The sequence below is a fragment of the Carassius carassius genome, unplaced genomic scaffold, assembly GCF_963082965.1.
Source record: "Carassius carassius unplaced genomic scaffold, fCarCar2.1 SCAFFOLD_79, whole genome shotgun sequence".
NCBI lineage: Eukaryota > Metazoa > Chordata > Actinopteri > Cypriniformes > Cyprinidae > Carassius > Carassius carassius.
Genome location: NW_026774991.1, coordinates 64,943 through 82,141, shown reverse-complemented (window position 1 = coordinate 82,141; position 17,199 = coordinate 64,943). Strand labels below are relative to the sequence as shown.

Below are 17,199 nucleotides of genomic sequence, written 5' to 3'. Positions count from 1 at the left end.
ACCACACACAACCCTCACTGAGATGAAACACCTTCACTCGGAACACACCGAGAGGAGAAACACCACACACAACCCTCGCTGAGATAACACATACCGTCACTCGGAACACACCGAGAGGAGAAACACCACACACAACCCTCGCTGAGATAACACACACCGTCACTCGGAACACACCGAGAGGAGAAACACCACACACAACCCTCGCTGAGATAACACACACCGTCACTCGGAACACACCGAGAGGAGAAACACCACACACAACCCTCACTGAGATAACACACACCTTCACTCGGAACACACCGAGAGGAGAAACACCACACACAACCCTCGCTGAGATAACACACACCGTCACTCGGAACACACCGAGAGGAGAAACACTACACACAACCCTCGCTGAGATAACACACACCGTCACTCAGAACACACAGAGAGGAGAAACACTACACACAACCCTCACTGAGATAACACACACACCGTCACTCAGAACACACAGAGAGGAGAAACACCACACACAACCCTCGCTGAGATAACACACACCGTCACTCGGAACACACCGAGAGGAGAAACACCACACACAACCCTCACTGAGATAACACACACCTTCACTCGGAACACACCGAGAGGAGAAACACCACACACAACCCTCGCTGAGATAACACACACCGTCACTCGGAACACACCGAGAGGAGAAACACTACACACAACCCTCGCTGAGATAACACACACCGTCACTCAGAACACACCGAGAGGAGAAACACCACACACAACCCTCACTGAGATGAAACACCTTCACTCGGAACACACCGAGAGGAGAAACACCACACACAACCCTCGCTGAGATAACACACACCGTCACTCGGAACACACCGAGAGGAGAAACACCACACACAACCCTCGCCGAGATAAGACACACCGTCACTCGGAACACACCGAGAGGAGAAACACCACACACAACCCTCGCTGAGATAACACACACCGTCACTCAGAACACACCGAGAGGAGAAACACCACACACAACCATCACTGAGATAACACACACCGTCACTCAGAACACACCGAGAGGAGAAACACCACACACAACCCTCACTGAGATAACACACACCGTCACTCGGAAAACACAGAGAGGAGAAACACCACACACAACCCTCGCCGAGATGACATACACCGTCACTCAGAACACACCGAGAGGAGAAACACTACACACAACCCTCAGTGAGATAAGACACACCGTCACTCAGAAAACACCGAGAGGAGAAACACCACACACAACCCTGGCCGAGATGACATACACCGTCACTCAGAACACACCGAGAGGAGAAACACCACACACGACCCTCGCTGAGATAACACACACCGTCACTCAGAAAACACCGAGAGGAGAAACACCACACACAACCCTCGCTGAGATAACACACACCGTCACTCAGAACACACCGAGAGGAGAAACACCACACACAACCCTCACTGAGATAACACACATCGTCACTCGGAAAACACAGAGAGGAGAAACACCACACACAACCCTCGCCGAGATGACATACACCGTCACTCAGAACACACCGAGAGGAGAAACACTACACACAACCCTCGCTGAGATAACATACACCGTCACTCGGAACACACCGAGAGGAGAAACACCACACACGACCCTCGCTGAGATAACACACACCGTCACTCGGAACACACCGAGAGGAGAAACACCACACACAACCCTCACTGAGATGACATACACCGTCACTCAGAACACTCCGAGAGGAGAAACACCACACACAACCCTCAGTGAGATAACACACACCGTCACTCAGAAAACACAGAGATGAGAAACACCACACACAACCCTCGCCGAGATGACATACACCGTCACTCAGAACACTCCGAGAGGAGAAACACCACACACAACCCTCAGTGAGATAACACACACCGTCACTCAGAAAACACAGAGAGGAGAAACACCACACACAACCCTCGCTGAGATAACACACACCGTCACTCAGAACACACCGAGAGGAGAAACACCACACACAACCCTCGCTGAGATAACACACACCGTCACTCAGAACACACCGAGAGGAGAAACACCACACACAACCCTCACTGAGATAACACACACCGTCACTCGGAAAACACAGAGAGGAGAAACACCACACACAACCCTCACTGAGATAACACACACCGTCACTCGGAAAACACAGAGAGGAGAAACACCACACACAACCCTCGCCTCACACACAACTTACTGCAAATTAACGAGTCGTAACAGGCGAGAGCAGCGTGTATCTGAGCAAGCACGTATGGTTTTGTGACAGAGCAAAGGAAATCTGCGTGCGAACAGAGAGATTCGCGCTCGTGCAGTATTTTAATGTACTTTCGCCTTACAATAACTTGCTCTCGCTGCTGCTTCTGCACCGCAGACACATACTGTAAACACACTGATATAAATAAATTATAAAATAAGACTAAATGCATGAATTATAGAAATGTAGCCATGCATTTTGAGTTGTGAAATGTGTGGCAGGTGACAGTTTTCTGCAGTAAATATTCTACATGCAAAATAATAAATCAATAAAAAATAGCAAATATACAAAAGTTTCTATACAGGTCATGTGTGTAAAATTGATGAAGAAATAGAAAAACCGTGTTTGTTTATAAAGTAAGGAAGGGAAAATATACAATGATTTGTGGACGTCAAAAATTCATTTCTTTGAGACCATCTGCATTAATAAATGATTAGAAGAAGAAAAAAATAAGTGGAAATGAATATGGGTCATTTTAGACTCATGTTGAGATTAGAAGGGTAGTGACACAAATTTATTTTTCTATTTTACTTTTTTATTCAAAAAGTAAGAAAGAAACAAAGAATAATAGATAGAAAACAAGTTAATTGAGGAATTCCTGAAATACATATTTGTGCTTCACTTGTGGAGCGAACCAACCCTGTGAAACAACAACACTTTTTAAAGGTTTTTTTTTCCATGGTTATTTAAATCGTGTTTGTTATGTGTATGAAGTATTATTGAAGTGGAAATCACTTATATATAATGTAAACTTGCTTCACTTCCGCTTTTAAGAAGTAATCTAAACCATTAAAAGGCCAGTTTCAGAGGAGCGGAGGTCGCTGGTGTTTAGGAGCTAAAAGCTCAGAGAGATAATGTGAAGCTTTATAAGAACCTTTAAAAGTGCACACAGACTCTGAAAGGCAGTGTAAAGATTTCAGGACGGAAGTGACGTGATCCCTTGTTTCCAGACAGGATTCAGCTGAACTAAAACTGTTGATTTAAGGAAGCTTTTGAAACCAATGCCAGCAGAGCATTGCAATTATCAACGCAGGAAAACACACACATTAACTAACTTTTCAAAGACGTAATCTGGAAATATAAAAAAAAAAAAGAAAGAAAAAAAGAAGATGTCTTGACCGAGTTCTGAACACAAGGAACATAATTTAAATAAGTATCAAATATCTTAGCTGGTACTCATTTAAATAATGTTTGTTTGTTTGTTTGTTTAATTTCCGTCTGGACTTAAAGTGAAAGACTCAGTATTATGTAGCTGTAAGATGAACCAGTGAGCATTACCTCCGTCCTGACACTATTTAGACAAATACAATGTCCAGATATCCGAAAGAAAGAAAGAAAGAAAGAAAGAAAGAAAGAAAGAAAGAGGAGTGACAAAGTCTCGAAGCCTCCAGATGTTTGTGCTTCAAGCTGCCCAAAACAACAGCTGTATGAAACACTGCACACACCATTCACTTATACACATTTCATTATATTTATCTTCAGACTGTTTCTGAAACACACAGCTGATTATTTTAATCTGTTTTCAACTTTAACACTTAAATAAAGCATGAGATTTACACGCGGCTCTGTTCCGTGGCTGATGCTCGCCTCGAGTTTGATCTGACCGGGGCGAAACCAACATTTCCTCGCCGCGGGTTTTAGTCTCCACAGAAAGCCAAGAACCTCTGCTTGATGCTGACTTTGTTTCTACTGCGCTAAACTATTTTAACACTCGAGTTTTGCCCCTAAATGTAGGAGAAGAAAACACAAGCGCGAGCGGGCGGGTTGAGTCTATAAGGTTCTCATGTGTTGTTTAAGAGCGCAGCGCTGCTCGAGCGACACTCATTGAACTCAGTGTTTGAAAGACTGTGATTCCGCTCCGAGAAATGGCAGAAACCGCTCCAGCAGCCGCCGCTCCGCCGGCCAAAGCGCCCAAGAAGAAGTCCGCCACCAAAGCCAAGAAAGCAGGCCCCGGCGTCAGTGATCTGATCGTCAAAGCCGTGTCCGCGTCCAAGGAGAGGAGCGGCGTGTCCCTCGCCGCCCTGAAGAAAGCTCTCGCCGCCGGCGGCTACGACGTGGAGAAGAACAACTCCCGCGTCAAGCTCGCCCTCAAGAGCCTGGTGACTAAAGGCGCCCTGCTGCAGGTCAAAGGGACCGGCGCCTCCGGCTCCTTCAAGATCAGCAAGAAGCAGACCGAGACCAAGAAGAAAGCGGCTCCTAAAGCCAAGAAGCCCGCGACCAAGAAACCCGCTGCTGCCAAGAAGCCCAAGAGCGCAGCTGCAAAGAAGCCCGCCGCTAAGAAATCCCCCATGTAATGGGGCTCTGGTTATGAAAATTAGTCAACGATATGGGGTGTCTAGTCAGGACACGGAAGGCAGAGATATATGTTGAAGGCTTTAATATATCACTTTGGAATACAGATATATCACTTCTGGAATGCAGATGCACACTTTGGGAATACAGACGCACACTTTGGGAATACAGATGCGATGCACAGGCACTATTTCTTATGGTTTTACAGTGTAGGTGTGGTTCTAAATGAAAGGAAATAAACATCAATATTACTTCCATAAACACAATTTAGTTAACTGAATAACTATCTCTAGTCACTTAAACAAGCAGTGCTAAACATGTCCCGAAACGTAACCACAATGGGAATAACATATAAGTCACACATACAACAGATATAAAGGCTGTCAATGACTATCAACGTTAACATAAATTACTAATATAAACTATAATCTATATGATATAGTTCCAACTTACTTGTGGTCACTGACGCACACGAACACAATGCGAAGATTAGCTCAACTGAAACTGAAACTAAACTGACAGCCGTTCTCTACAAGCCAGGGCATGTCGCAACATGTCAGAAAAAAGGCGTGGTCTGAACGAACACTCGCTGTACATACTCTGTCCATATTCACATCACTTGAGCCTTTTGCACAGCCGCCCCATAATTCACGGTGTGAATTATCTCCTGGAGAGGCTCAACTACCCACAGGAGCTGCTGTCGAGGCATTATCCGGTATGGCTGGCAGCTCAATGAGCTTGGCCACTGGTCTGGTGTAGGTCCTCCCATCTACCTGCACCTCAGCAGTCCTCACTTTCCCATCGACATTCCTAATGGTCTTTGTGACTCGTCCCACGGGCCACAATGCACGAGGTAACCTTTGGTCAATTACCATCACCACTGTACCCACAGTGAGGTTCTCTGTGTCCTTTACCCATTTCTGCCTTGATTGCAAGAAAGGCAAGTAGTTCCGTATGAAATGCGTCCAAAACTGGTCAGCTAACACCTGACTGTGCCGCCATCTTCTTCGACTGAGAATCTCAGACTCAGGGTACACCACCTGAGGAAGCGAAGAGTCGGGCCGCCCCATGAGGAGGTAATTGGGGGTCACGGGATCCACATCGGCTACATCTGTCGACACATAGCCCAGTGGCTTGGAGTTGAGGATTCCCTCCACCTCAATCAGGACTGTCTGCAAGACTTCTTCGGTCACTGTCTGTGCTCCCAGAGTAACATAGAGTGCAGCCTTAATGGATCTGACTTCCCGCTCCCAGGCTCCACCAAAGTGAGGTGCATTTGGTGGGTTGAACTGGAAACGGATCTGGTGCTTAGCCAACTTAGTCTGCAGCTCCACACACATGGCCTCAAAACTTGCCTTGAGCTCATGCTCCCCTCCGCGGAAGTTGGTCCCACAGTCAGAGAGAAGCTCGAAGGGAGTTCCCCGTCTAGCCACGAACCTTCTGAGTGACATAAGGAACGAGTCGGTATCCATGTTGGGCAGCACATCGAGGTGAATGCACCTGGTGGTCATACACTTAAAAACAATTCCCCATCTCTTTTCCATACTCCGACCTCGCTTGACCTGGAATGGGCCAAAGCAGTCTACTCCACTTGAATAGAATGGAGGCTTCAGGAGGCGGAGACGACAAGGGGGCAGATCTGCCATCTTAGGAATCGTAGGCTTTGCTCTCCATTTCTGGCACTCCGGGCAGGATCTCTGGTGACGACGCACAGCTTCTCGGCCTTGGAGGATCCAAAACTTGCGCCTGAGCTCTGCGAAGACCCTCTCCGATCCAGAATGGTGTAACTTGTTGTCATACTGTCGTATGATAAGTTTGGTAATATGGTGCTTGGGTTCCAGCACAATTGGGTGTACGACATCATCTTCCAGACTAGTAGAACGGCGCAGCCTACCACCTACTCGGATAAGGCCCCTAGAGACATCGTACTCTGGAGCAAGTGACAAGAGCCTACTGCTGGATGGAAGTGCTTTCCCTGTTTGTAGGCACTTGACTTCGTCTGGAAAGCTATCATATTGTGCTCTCTGAAGGATTCTGAGTTCTGCTTCTGCGTAGTCATCTGCACTGAGGGCGCTTGACTGGGAGGCCGCCCCATGCAGTGACCTACTCGTTGCCTCAAGGAGATCTTCGAAGGTAGAGTGGTCTTCAGTGGCTGGGATCTCTGGAGCCGTAATGGCTGACATAATGCCACAGAACGCAGACCTCTTCATCTCTGTCTCATCTGTGACCTCCACGAAAGAAGTTGTGGCTGGCCATCTTTCACGTGATAGCCGAAGGAAGGCAGGACCTTGGCTGAATTGGTTTGGCTTGGCTAGGTCGGATAGTGTCATCCCTCTGGTGATAGCATCCGCGGGGTTATTCTGTGTGTCCACATACCTCCATGACCGGTGATCCGTCAGCTCCTGAATCTCAGATACACGAGTCCCTACAAACACCTTGTATCTGCAGGACTCTGACTGTATCCAGGCAAGTACTGTGGTGGAGTCAGACCACAGCACTGTGTCCCTCAACTGAAGGGTGAGCTCTCTCTGGATCATCTGGGCAAGCTGAGCTCCGGTAAGGGCGGCACAGAGCTCAAGGCGTGGCATTGACTGTTGTTTCTTCGGTGCCACTCTTGAACGTGCCAGCACAAAGGCTACATGGACTTGGCCATGAGGATCCTCACCACGTAGGTAAGCAACTGACCCGTAGGCGGACTCTGATGCATCACAGAATACATGAAGCTCGAGGGTGATGGCACTTACATCCACGTCCAGTGGGAAGTAACTCCGGGTGAGACTAACCGTTGAGAGCTGAGGGAGCTCTTCTTCCCATGAAGTCCAGGCTTGCAGGAGGTCGACCGGTAAGTTTGGGTCGTCCCAGTCGCGGTCTTTGGCCCACAGTCTCTGGACCAAAACTTTGGCCCTTGTCGTGAAAGGCAGGATATGACCTAGGGGATCATACTGGCTTGCTAATATCTTATAGATATTTCGCATGGTCGTCTGGCTTGGGAAAACCGGGCGATGCCTGTAATGGAGTGTATCCTCCATGAAGTGCCAACTGAGGCCTAGCATCATTTCTTGAGCTTCACCATACGTCTGAGAAACCCATCTTTCGCTGCTGTCAGACTTGGCTTCCTTAGGCAAGTTGCGAATCACCTCTGGCTGGTTACTGGCCCATTGACGAATATCGAAGCCACCTGCAGCTAGAATGGTTCTAAGCTTCGTCACAAGGTTCCTGGCTTCTACTACGTTGGGTAGACTCTGCAGGCAATTGTCGACGTAGAAACACTGTTCCACACTGTGGCGGACATTTTCTCCTGGTTGACTTGACTCATTGATGTGTTTCTGAAGAGCAAAGATCGCGCAGCAGGGACTGCACGTCGTCCCGAACGGCAGAACCTCCCACTGGTACACTGATGGCTGTTTGTCCGTTTTTAGATCCCTCCAAAGGAACCTCAGCAAAGGCTTGTCTCTGTCCAGCAGGCGGACCTGGTGAAACATCCCTTTAATGTCTCCACTTACTGCGACTCGATGCTCCCTGAAGCGCAGGAGGACTCCAAGGAGTGAGGGTCCTAAGGCTGGACCAGGAAGGAGGTAGTTATTCAAACTTTGTCTGCCAAGCTGGAAGCTGCAGTTGAAAACAATCCGCTCCTTGCCATTGTGTCTGACCATGTGATGGGGCAGAAACCACGACTCCTTGGATGAGTCCACCTCACAGGAGTCAATCTTGGTGGCGTACCCAGCAATCTCAAGTTTCTTGATCTCCTCCTGGTAGGTAGATGCACGCAGTGGATCTTGTACTAACCTCTTCTCTGTGTTTCGCAGGTTCTTCATCACGACTTCCTTTGAAACTTGCAGCTTGGGCATGTTTGGGACTCGTAGAAGGGGTGTAGCGTACCGATGCACTCCGTTTACTTCTACACGGATGGTCTCGGCCTCTAATAGGTCCACTGAGTACTTGTCCTGTCTGGATCTGGTCACCAATCTCTCACTCTTGAAAGGTAGTGTATCTAACTGCCACAACCGTTCAACTTGACTGAACAGCTCAGCAGAAGGGGAGGAAACTGTGGTGAACAAGCACTGTGTGGGGGGAAGCTGTTGCTGCAGGTATTTTGCTGGACCCTGAAGTGTCCAACCGAGCTTAGTCTTGACTGCTGCAGGACCACCAGGGGGACCAAGATGCACTGGCTCAATCGGAACGATCAGATCAGCATTATCCGATCCAATCAGGAGGGTTGGCTGAACACCATCGATGGGTGGGATTGCCAGACCTCGTAGATGGCGATATCTTCTCTGGAGCTGAGTAACCGGGTAACTGTACTGAGAGAGGCCTAGGTGTTCACCTGTGAATGCGCCTTGAATGGAGAACCTTTTTGTTGGTTGGGAAGCTGGAGTGATCGTAAAGGACACACGTGAGCCTGACAGTATCTTGATGTCTTGGCGGATAGTACGGAGTGTGAGGTCTTCTACTTGACCCTGTACTCCTAGGTGGCGTGCTGCAGACGAAAGCAGAATGGTTCTCTCAGAGCCATCATCCAGCACTGCATACGTGTCAAGCACTTTATCCTGGTATTGCAAATTGACTCTGACAATCTTTAACAGCACCTGGCTATATCTATTTGGCTGATCCAGGTAGTGAGTCTCTGCCGTCGATGTGATGGTGGGCTCGTTCCCACTCCTCTGGTTGACCTCGTGAAGGACAGAGAGGTGTTTCGACTTACAAAGGCGACACGGCTTCTTGAGGTCACAAGCAGAAGCTAGGTGAGAACGTCCACATTTCCAGCACCTCCTCTTGACTTTAATCCAGCCCACCATCTCTGATTTGGTAAGTCTAGCGAAGCTCTCACATTGGCTGAGGTAGTGTTCTGCCTCACAGTAAGGGCAGGATATCTTACCCTTCCCTTGGGTTCGCATAGAATGAGCTGCTTGAGAGGGCGTGTCGGATGGATGGTTACTTGAACTGTCTATCCCATGCATAACCGTAGTAATCTTAACCTTGGACTTCTGCTGCTTAAATTCCCTCTTATCCTTCTCACTGTGAGCTTGAAGTGAGGGCTCAATGTCCAGGCATCTGACTTCTGCCTTCAGCCACTCTGAAAATTCAATGAGCGTTAGCTTCAGTTTATCCGGGTCCTTCCTATACTGTTGACGACGAAATCTCTCTTGCTGGTGCTTGGGGAGCCTGCTTAGAAGGCGCTTCACATTGGAGCCGCAGTGGAGTTCCTCATGGCCTTCACCTCGGAGAGCTTTCAGCATCCCTACCAGCGACTGCACTCTGATGGAGAACTCGTCGAGAGCTCTATCATCTCGGATGGGGGGTAGGCGTTCCATGTCCTCTATCTCCTTCAGCACAAACTGATATGGACGTCCATAGCGTTCATCCAGTGCTTTCAGAGCTTCAGAGTAGGGCATACTAGACTCTGCATGAGCTAGCACTAGGCGATGTGCATGTGGCACCTTGACATGCTTCAGCAAGATGGCATACTTGTAATGCTCGGACTGAGAAGGATGGAGGAGTGTACTAAGGGAAAGGCGTAGCTCCACATATTGAGCTCTGTCCTCCTTGGTAAAGTCAGGAAATGTTGGGCCTTCTATATTGGGGGGTGTATGCTGATATCCAGTGGATGGATAATGGGCCAGCATGGCTGGATTCCCTTGGTAGAAAGGTTGGGGTACATAAGGAGGCTGAGGTATTGACTGGTGCACAGGTAAAGGCATCATCTGATCGAAAGCTGGATTTCCATGTAGCGATCTGGGAGGAGCCACATGTGAGAGATGTGATGTATGAGGCTCAGGTGGCACCAGATGTGGATTTTCCAACTGAGGCTCCCTACCTTTCTCGTATTGGCTGCCGGGTGCCGCTGCACTGGGCTCACAATTACCCGATATAGGGTAGGACGAGAGTGAGCTATATGATGTGGCATTTCTTAATAAGCCTACTGATGGCTGTAGACCCTGGGTTGACTCTCTGGGATAGCTGGGCTGAAGGTGAGCTGGTGGATCATGTTCAGAATCCTGCTTGATAGCTTGAACGCCATAGCGTGGAACGAGCGTATGCTGAGGGGGTTGAGTGACTCGGCTGAGAGACGGAGGAAGTGTCATTTGTTCTAGCTGATGGGTTAGTTCTGCAGCTACACTTGGGTGATCCTCAGTTCTGTGTTGGTGAGGAACAAGGGTTGGCAAAGGCTGTGGTTCACCTCCTCTGTCTGGGTAGAGTTGGCGTACTGGGGTCTGATGCCGTGATGACCTCCTTGACGACTGAGCTGAGGTCCGAGGGGAATGATGCTGCAGGAAAAACTCCAAAAGCTCTGTTTGTTTCTTAGCAGTTTCACTCTGTTGCCGCGCTGTCTCCAAGGCTTGATGAACAATGGCTTCATTTGCATTATGCATTGGTGACATTGAGGATATGCTTCTAGCAGGACTGCGTAGCTCCCTCTCCTCTTCGTGCCTGTGCATCTGCGCTAAGCTATGCTGATCTGAATATTCGACTAAAAAATCATCCAGATATCTTGGGCGTTGCAGTGAGCGTTTGGGGCGCACTGGCGAAACAGGGAGGCTGATTCCTTCTTTACTGGTTGCCATATCATTGACACTATCCGGCTCGAAGGACCATAAATTGTAATGGGGCTCTGGTTATGAAAATTAGTCAACGATATGGGGTGTCTAGTCAGGACACGGAAGGCAGAGATATATGTTGAAGGCTTTAATATATCACTTTGGAATACAGATATATCACTTCTGGAATGCAGATGCACACTTTGGGAATACAGACGCACACTTTGGGAATACAGATGCGATGCACAGGCACTATTTCTTATGGTTTTACAGTGTAGGTGTGGTTCTAAATGAAAGGAAATAAACATCAATATTACTTCCATAAACACAATTTAGTTAACTGAATAACTATCTCTAGTCACTTAAACAAGCAGTGCTAAACATGTCCCGAAACGTAACCACAATGGGAATAACATATAAGTCACACATACAACAGATATAAAGGCTGTCAATGACTATCAACGTTAACATAAATTACTAATATAAACTATAATCTATATGATATAGTTCCAACTTACTTGTGGTCACTGACGCACACGAACACAATGCGAAGATTAGCTCAACTGAAACTGAAACTAAACTGACAGCCGTTCTCTACAAGCCAGGGCATGTCGCAACATGTCAGAAAAAAGGCGTGGTCTGAACGAACACTCGCTGTACATACTCTGTCCATATTCACATCACTTGAGCCTTTTGCACACCCCAAGAAGGCCAAGAAACCCACTACCGCCGCTAAGAAGGCCACAAAGAGCCCCAAGAAGGCGACGAAGAGCCCCAAGAAAGCAAAGAAGCCCGCGGCGCCCAAGAAAGCAGCCAAGAGCCCCAAAAAGGCCAAGACCGCCAAACCCAAGACGGCAAAGCCTAAAGCTGCCAAGCCTAAAAAGGCAGCTCCCAAGAAGAAATAAAACTCTTCTTGTTTCTTCCCCAACGGCTCTTTTCAGAGCCACCCACAAACTCGAAAGAAAGAGCAAAAGAAAGACCTGCACTCACACTATTAGTGGAAGTGATAATAATAAATAACGTTTACGTTAGCTTTTCTAAAGTTGTGTATATTATCCGTTTTTTACTTAAATTATATAATATAACAAGCAAAAGCGGGCCTCTTAACACCACCTGAACTTATATTATTTATTTATTTTGTATTATTATATAACTTTAATGCAAAAAAAAAAAAAAAAACCTTTCCACATGTACTGCGTTAAACTGAGACTTGTTATAACACTTGTATATCATTGCTGTTTTGTTGATTAACACCGCCTTGGTCTATTATGTTTAGTTTTTTATTTTTTATTATTAGATAACGTTAATGCAAAAAAAAAAAAAAAAAACTTTCTACATGTACTGCGTTAAACTGCGCCTTTTTTTTTATAACACTTGTATATATTGCTCCATTGTCCTCATTTGTAATTTGAAATGCTGCTCAGTCCGCGCGCAGATGTGGAGGCGTGGCTTTGGCGGGTGTTGGAGGGAAGTTCAGTGATTGGTTTAAAATCTTACAATGTCTAAACCAATGGGCGACTGTCACGCTCTTCTAAAAGCAGCTCACCAGAGCTCAGAAAGTTATTATTTCTGTTTTGTAAAGTTGAAGCATTTTGTCACTGAAGATGAGCGGAAGAGGCAAAACCGGCGGTAAAGCGAGAGCGAAGGCCAAGACTCGCTCCTCCAGAGCAGGGCTGCAGTTCCCCGTCGGTCGTGTTCACAGACTTCTCCGCAAAGGGAACTACGCAGAGCGCGTCGGTGCCGGAGCTCCCGTCTATCTGGCGGCTGTGCTCGAGTATCTGACCGCTGAGATCCTGGAGTTGGCTGGAAACGCCGCGAGAGACAACAAGAAGACCCGCATCATTCCCCGTCACCTGCAGCTGGCGGTGCGCAATGATGAGGAGCTCAACAAACTCCTGGGTCGAGTGACCATCGCTCAGGGCGGCGTGCTGCCCAACATCCAGGCCGTGCTGCTGCCCAAGAAGAGCGAGAAACCCGCCAAAGCCAAGTAAACCGAGTCCGCTCTGCTTCTCCAACACAAAGGCTCTTTTAAGAGCCACACACTTCATCTGTTAGAGAGCGATTTACTTTCCTTTTCATTCATAACACACCATACATACGATTGAAGGAGAAAATGAACTAAATTAACGCACTATTATTAATGATTAATTATTTTGAAACTGCCTTATTTCAGTGTAACAAATATGAATAACTATAATGCCAGTTGCTTTAGTGTTGTGTCAAAGATTCTGGAAATTATCACATCAGGTGTTTATCTTGATAACAGTCAGTTTGGTTTGAAGTCCATGAAGGAAGGTGTAGAACTGTCTAAAAGCCAAAACTGATTTATTGATGTTTTTGATAGTTATTCAAAGCAGAAGAGAGTCTACTTTCACCAGCACTTTTTAATGTGTGTATGAATTAATTTCTGGAAAATGTAAGTGACTGTAAGACTGGATGTATGATTGATAAAACCATAGTCAGTCACTGTATGTCTGCTGATGATCGAGTAGTGTTGGTTTTAAACAGCTGCTAAATATATGATCTGATTGTGGGATTAAATATGATGTGGAATAAAATATGAGAAAGATTGTCATGAAAGAACTTCAAGATCTTAATAGCCCAGGTTTATTTATTTATCAGGGCAGACATTACATTTGTATGGTGAAAATAATTAAATAATTAATTAATGTTATTATACTGTGCTGTGTTTTGCTAACAGACCTTGATTCTGAGCATGAATGAATGAACGATGCGTAAAGAACTAAACAGAACAAAGCATTTTGAGCGGGAAACACAAACAGCCCCGTTTGAAAACAGAAGCTGCGCAGTCATTGGCTAGCAGTCATGTGCAGACGTCACATATCAGCCAATCACAAGCCTCTGCACCCTAATGACGGCATACGCTCGTGACCGTATGACGCTTTAAAAGCAGACGCACGAGACGAAGGAGCATTTTTCTACGTGCGCAGAACGGAGAGAGAAGTTGATCGCAGCGATGGCAAGAACCAAGCAGACCGCTCGTAAATCCACCGGTGGTAAAGCCCCGAGGAAGCAGCTCGCTACTAAAGCTGCCCGGAAGAGCGCCCCAGCCACCGGCGGCGTCAAGAAGCCCCACCGTTACAGGCCCGGGACCGTGGCTCTCCGAGAGATCCGTCGCTATCAGAAGTCCACCGAGCTGCTGATCCGCAAACTGCCTTTCCAGCGTCTGGTGCGAGAGATCGCTCAGGATTTCAAGACGGACCTGCGCTTCCAGAGCTCCGCTGTCATGGCCCTGCAGGAGTCCAGCGAGGCTTATCTGGTCGGTCTGTTCGAGGACACCAACCTGTGCGCCATCCACGCCAAGAGAGTCACCATCATGCCCAAAGACATCCAGCTGGCCCGCCGCATCCGCGGAGAGCGCGCTTAAACCCGCCGCTGCCAAACACCCCAAAGGCTCTTTTAAGAGCCACCGACACCGCACTGAACGAGACCGTTTCCACTGCAATAATGAATATAACAAATACAGCGTAATCTACATGGGGTTTTCCCTTGAGTTCCCAAAACGTATTTCCTGACTTCTATCAATTGTAGTTTTTCGTTACTACATAAATCGTGTGTGTATGTAACGGGCTGATGAAAGAGTTCGGGACTACACTCTCCATTAGTCTGTGGCGTAACTTGATTACATCTGCACCTGTTATAAATAGATGCAAAGTGTTCATCTGTGTTCAGATGGTACACAAGCAAGCGTGCGCTAAGATCAGGTAAATTATGCTCAACTGTTTTATTAATGATGTTGAATTTAAATGAGAGCTGTGATTTTTTTGGAGGTTCAAAGTACTGTTGTATCTATCTACCACACAATTCCTCAACTATACAATTATCTTGCATGTGAAATATATGAAAAGAAAAACTTAAATTATGATCTAAATTAAATATACTGTAATATGTTTCTGGATATTAATCTAGGTGTTGGGTGTAGAGTTCTGCCATCTGTCGGTTAAAGAAAAGCCTAGTTTAAGTCAGAAATGGTTTTGTCCATAGATGCTCAGCAGAGGGCGATAGATAGATAGATAGATAGATAGATAGATAGATAGATAGATAGATAGATATATCTATTCATTATACTGGATGTGGCCAACTGCTAGTGATGGGATTTATGGCTCTTTGAGGGGATCCGGATCTTCGCGATCCGTTCCTTTCAAAGAGCCGTTCAAAAGAACGGCTCTTTTGGCTCTTTTTAAATATTTAGTCAGTTTTAAGAAGCCAGCTTGGAGGCATCTCAGTTTATCCTGGAAATAATCACTGGGAAGAATGATGAGGTGAGATTTGTAGTCAAATAATTAAAACTCAGATATCACACACCAATATCAATATCAATAAACTTTGCAAATAGGACATCAGCCACTTCAAGTCAATGAACAATAACAAAGTGGGCTGCAATGAATGTCTGTGTAAAACAGCTTTTTTTCAACGCTCCTACCCAATGACAGAGGCATGCAGGGTTTTTTTCCACTGGAGTAGTCACGTGAAGGATGCGTGCACAACTAATAACTAATATCATCACGCTATAAAGGGTTTGCCTGCGCTGGGTGCGCCCCTCCCCTATAACTGTTCTGTCTCGCGGAGGAGCTCATTTGTGTGCATCTGTGTGAAACGCATAGGAAAAAAGAACGACAGAAAGAACGGCTCCCCTCCAGCCGAGACTCGGCTCCCATCGTTCATGTTTATGAGCCGTTCAAAAGAATCGGTTCGTTCGCGAACGTCACAACTCTACCAACTGCTTAAATCATAACTTTTGTGATGCATTTTTGAGAATTTATATCAGGTTCGTAGCCAGCCTATTGAAAGGGGCGGGGGTTATTTTTTTTTCAAAAAGTGGACCTTTTTGCAGTTTTTCTCCGTCTTTTGTATTTAAAGAGACAGAAATTTAGATGTTTTTGGAGGGACGCTCATTTTTAAATCATACCCTGTCTATTGCATCAAAGTTTGTTAATACTATAATTATGGGGTGGATAATGTTATCAGCTGTTTATTATTCATGCAAACATTCTAAACGATTCTAAACCGTAAGTCCCGGTGACGCAGAATGAATAATTTAATAATGTCTAACTCTAAAGAGTCTGCTGTAGACAAATTAAACGCATGGAGGAAAGACATTCAAGAAGAAATAGAGGAATTTGAATGGACTGAAGAATGTTTAAAGGCCCAAAACAAATCATAAACACACGGCTTAAATTATTACAGTATAAATGGTTGACAAGGGTTTATATAACACCTGAAAAACTCAATCATATGTCTAGCCATATTCTTGATATATGTACAGAATGCCAAAATTATAAAGGGAGTCTGATTCACTGTCTATGGGAATGTTCTGATATACAGACGTTCTGGAAGGATGTCATAAACTGTTTGTCAGAACGGTTTAATCTTAAAATACCACATTGTGCCAAACTTTGTGTACTGGGAATATACAGGTTTCTCACAAACAAAGAAACACACTAGACTATTGGACTTTGGATTATTACATGCCAGAAGAGCCATTGCTGTGAACTGGAAGAGCATGGAAGCACCTTCTATTAAACAATGGATAAAAGAAGAGTGCATTGGACTGGAAAGGCTGACTTATATCTCCAAGAGTAAAATAAAGGACTTTGTACAATTATGGGAGCCATACATGATTATTATATCATATGTAAAGTAGGGCCATGCCATTATTCTTTTATTTTTTTATTTCTTCTTTTACATTTGTTTTTATCTTTTATTAACATTTTTAATTAGATTTTCTTGTAACTTAAAATGGCAAAATTATAAAGGAACTCTAATTCAATGTCTATTCACTGCCGCATTTCCCGCCGCATCTTCCACCGTGTGCTGTTTTTTTCTCTTCCTCATTGTCTTTTAAGAGCCACCGACACCGCACTGAACGAGACCGTTTCGACTGCAATAATGAATATAACAAATAGAGCGTAATCTACATGGGGTTTTCCCTTGAGTTCCCAAAACGTATTTCCTGACTTCTATCAATTGTAGTTTTTCGTTACTACATAAATCGTGTGTGTATGTAACGGGCTGATGAAAGAGTTCGGGACTACACTCTCCATTAGTCTGTGGCG

General features: G+C 45.9%; 3 protein-coding genes across 3 annotated transcripts; all 3 read left to right on the top strand.

Moving 5' to 3' along the window:
• The first annotated feature begins 4,144 nt into the window (after positions 1-4,144).
• LOC132133982 (histone H1-like) lies at positions 4,145-4,588 on the top strand. Its single transcript, XM_059546889.1, has one exon. The coding sequence runs from the start codon at positions 4,160-4,162 to the stop codon at positions 4,586-4,588; it is 429 nt and encodes a 142-aa protein (XP_059402872.1). The 5' UTR covers positions 4,145-4,159.
• Positions 4,589-12,679: 8,091 nt separating this feature from the next.
• On the top strand, positions 12,680-13,277 carry LOC132133966 (histone H2A-like). Its single transcript, XM_059546875.1, has one exon. It carries the CDS (start codon positions 12,727-12,729, stop codon positions 13,111-13,113), a length of 387 nt encoding a protein of 128 aa, XP_059402858.1. The 5' UTR covers positions 12,680-12,726; the 3' UTR covers positions 13,114-13,277.
• A 767-nt stretch (positions 13,278-14,044) lies between these two features.
• LOC132133963 (histone H3-like) lies at positions 14,045-14,600 on the top strand. Its single transcript, XM_059546872.1, has one exon. It carries the CDS (start codon positions 14,100-14,102, stop codon positions 14,508-14,510), a length of 411 nt encoding a protein of 136 aa, XP_059402855.1. The 5' UTR covers positions 14,045-14,099; the 3' UTR covers positions 14,511-14,600.
• The last annotated feature ends 2,599 nt before the right edge of the window (positions 14,601-17,199 follow it).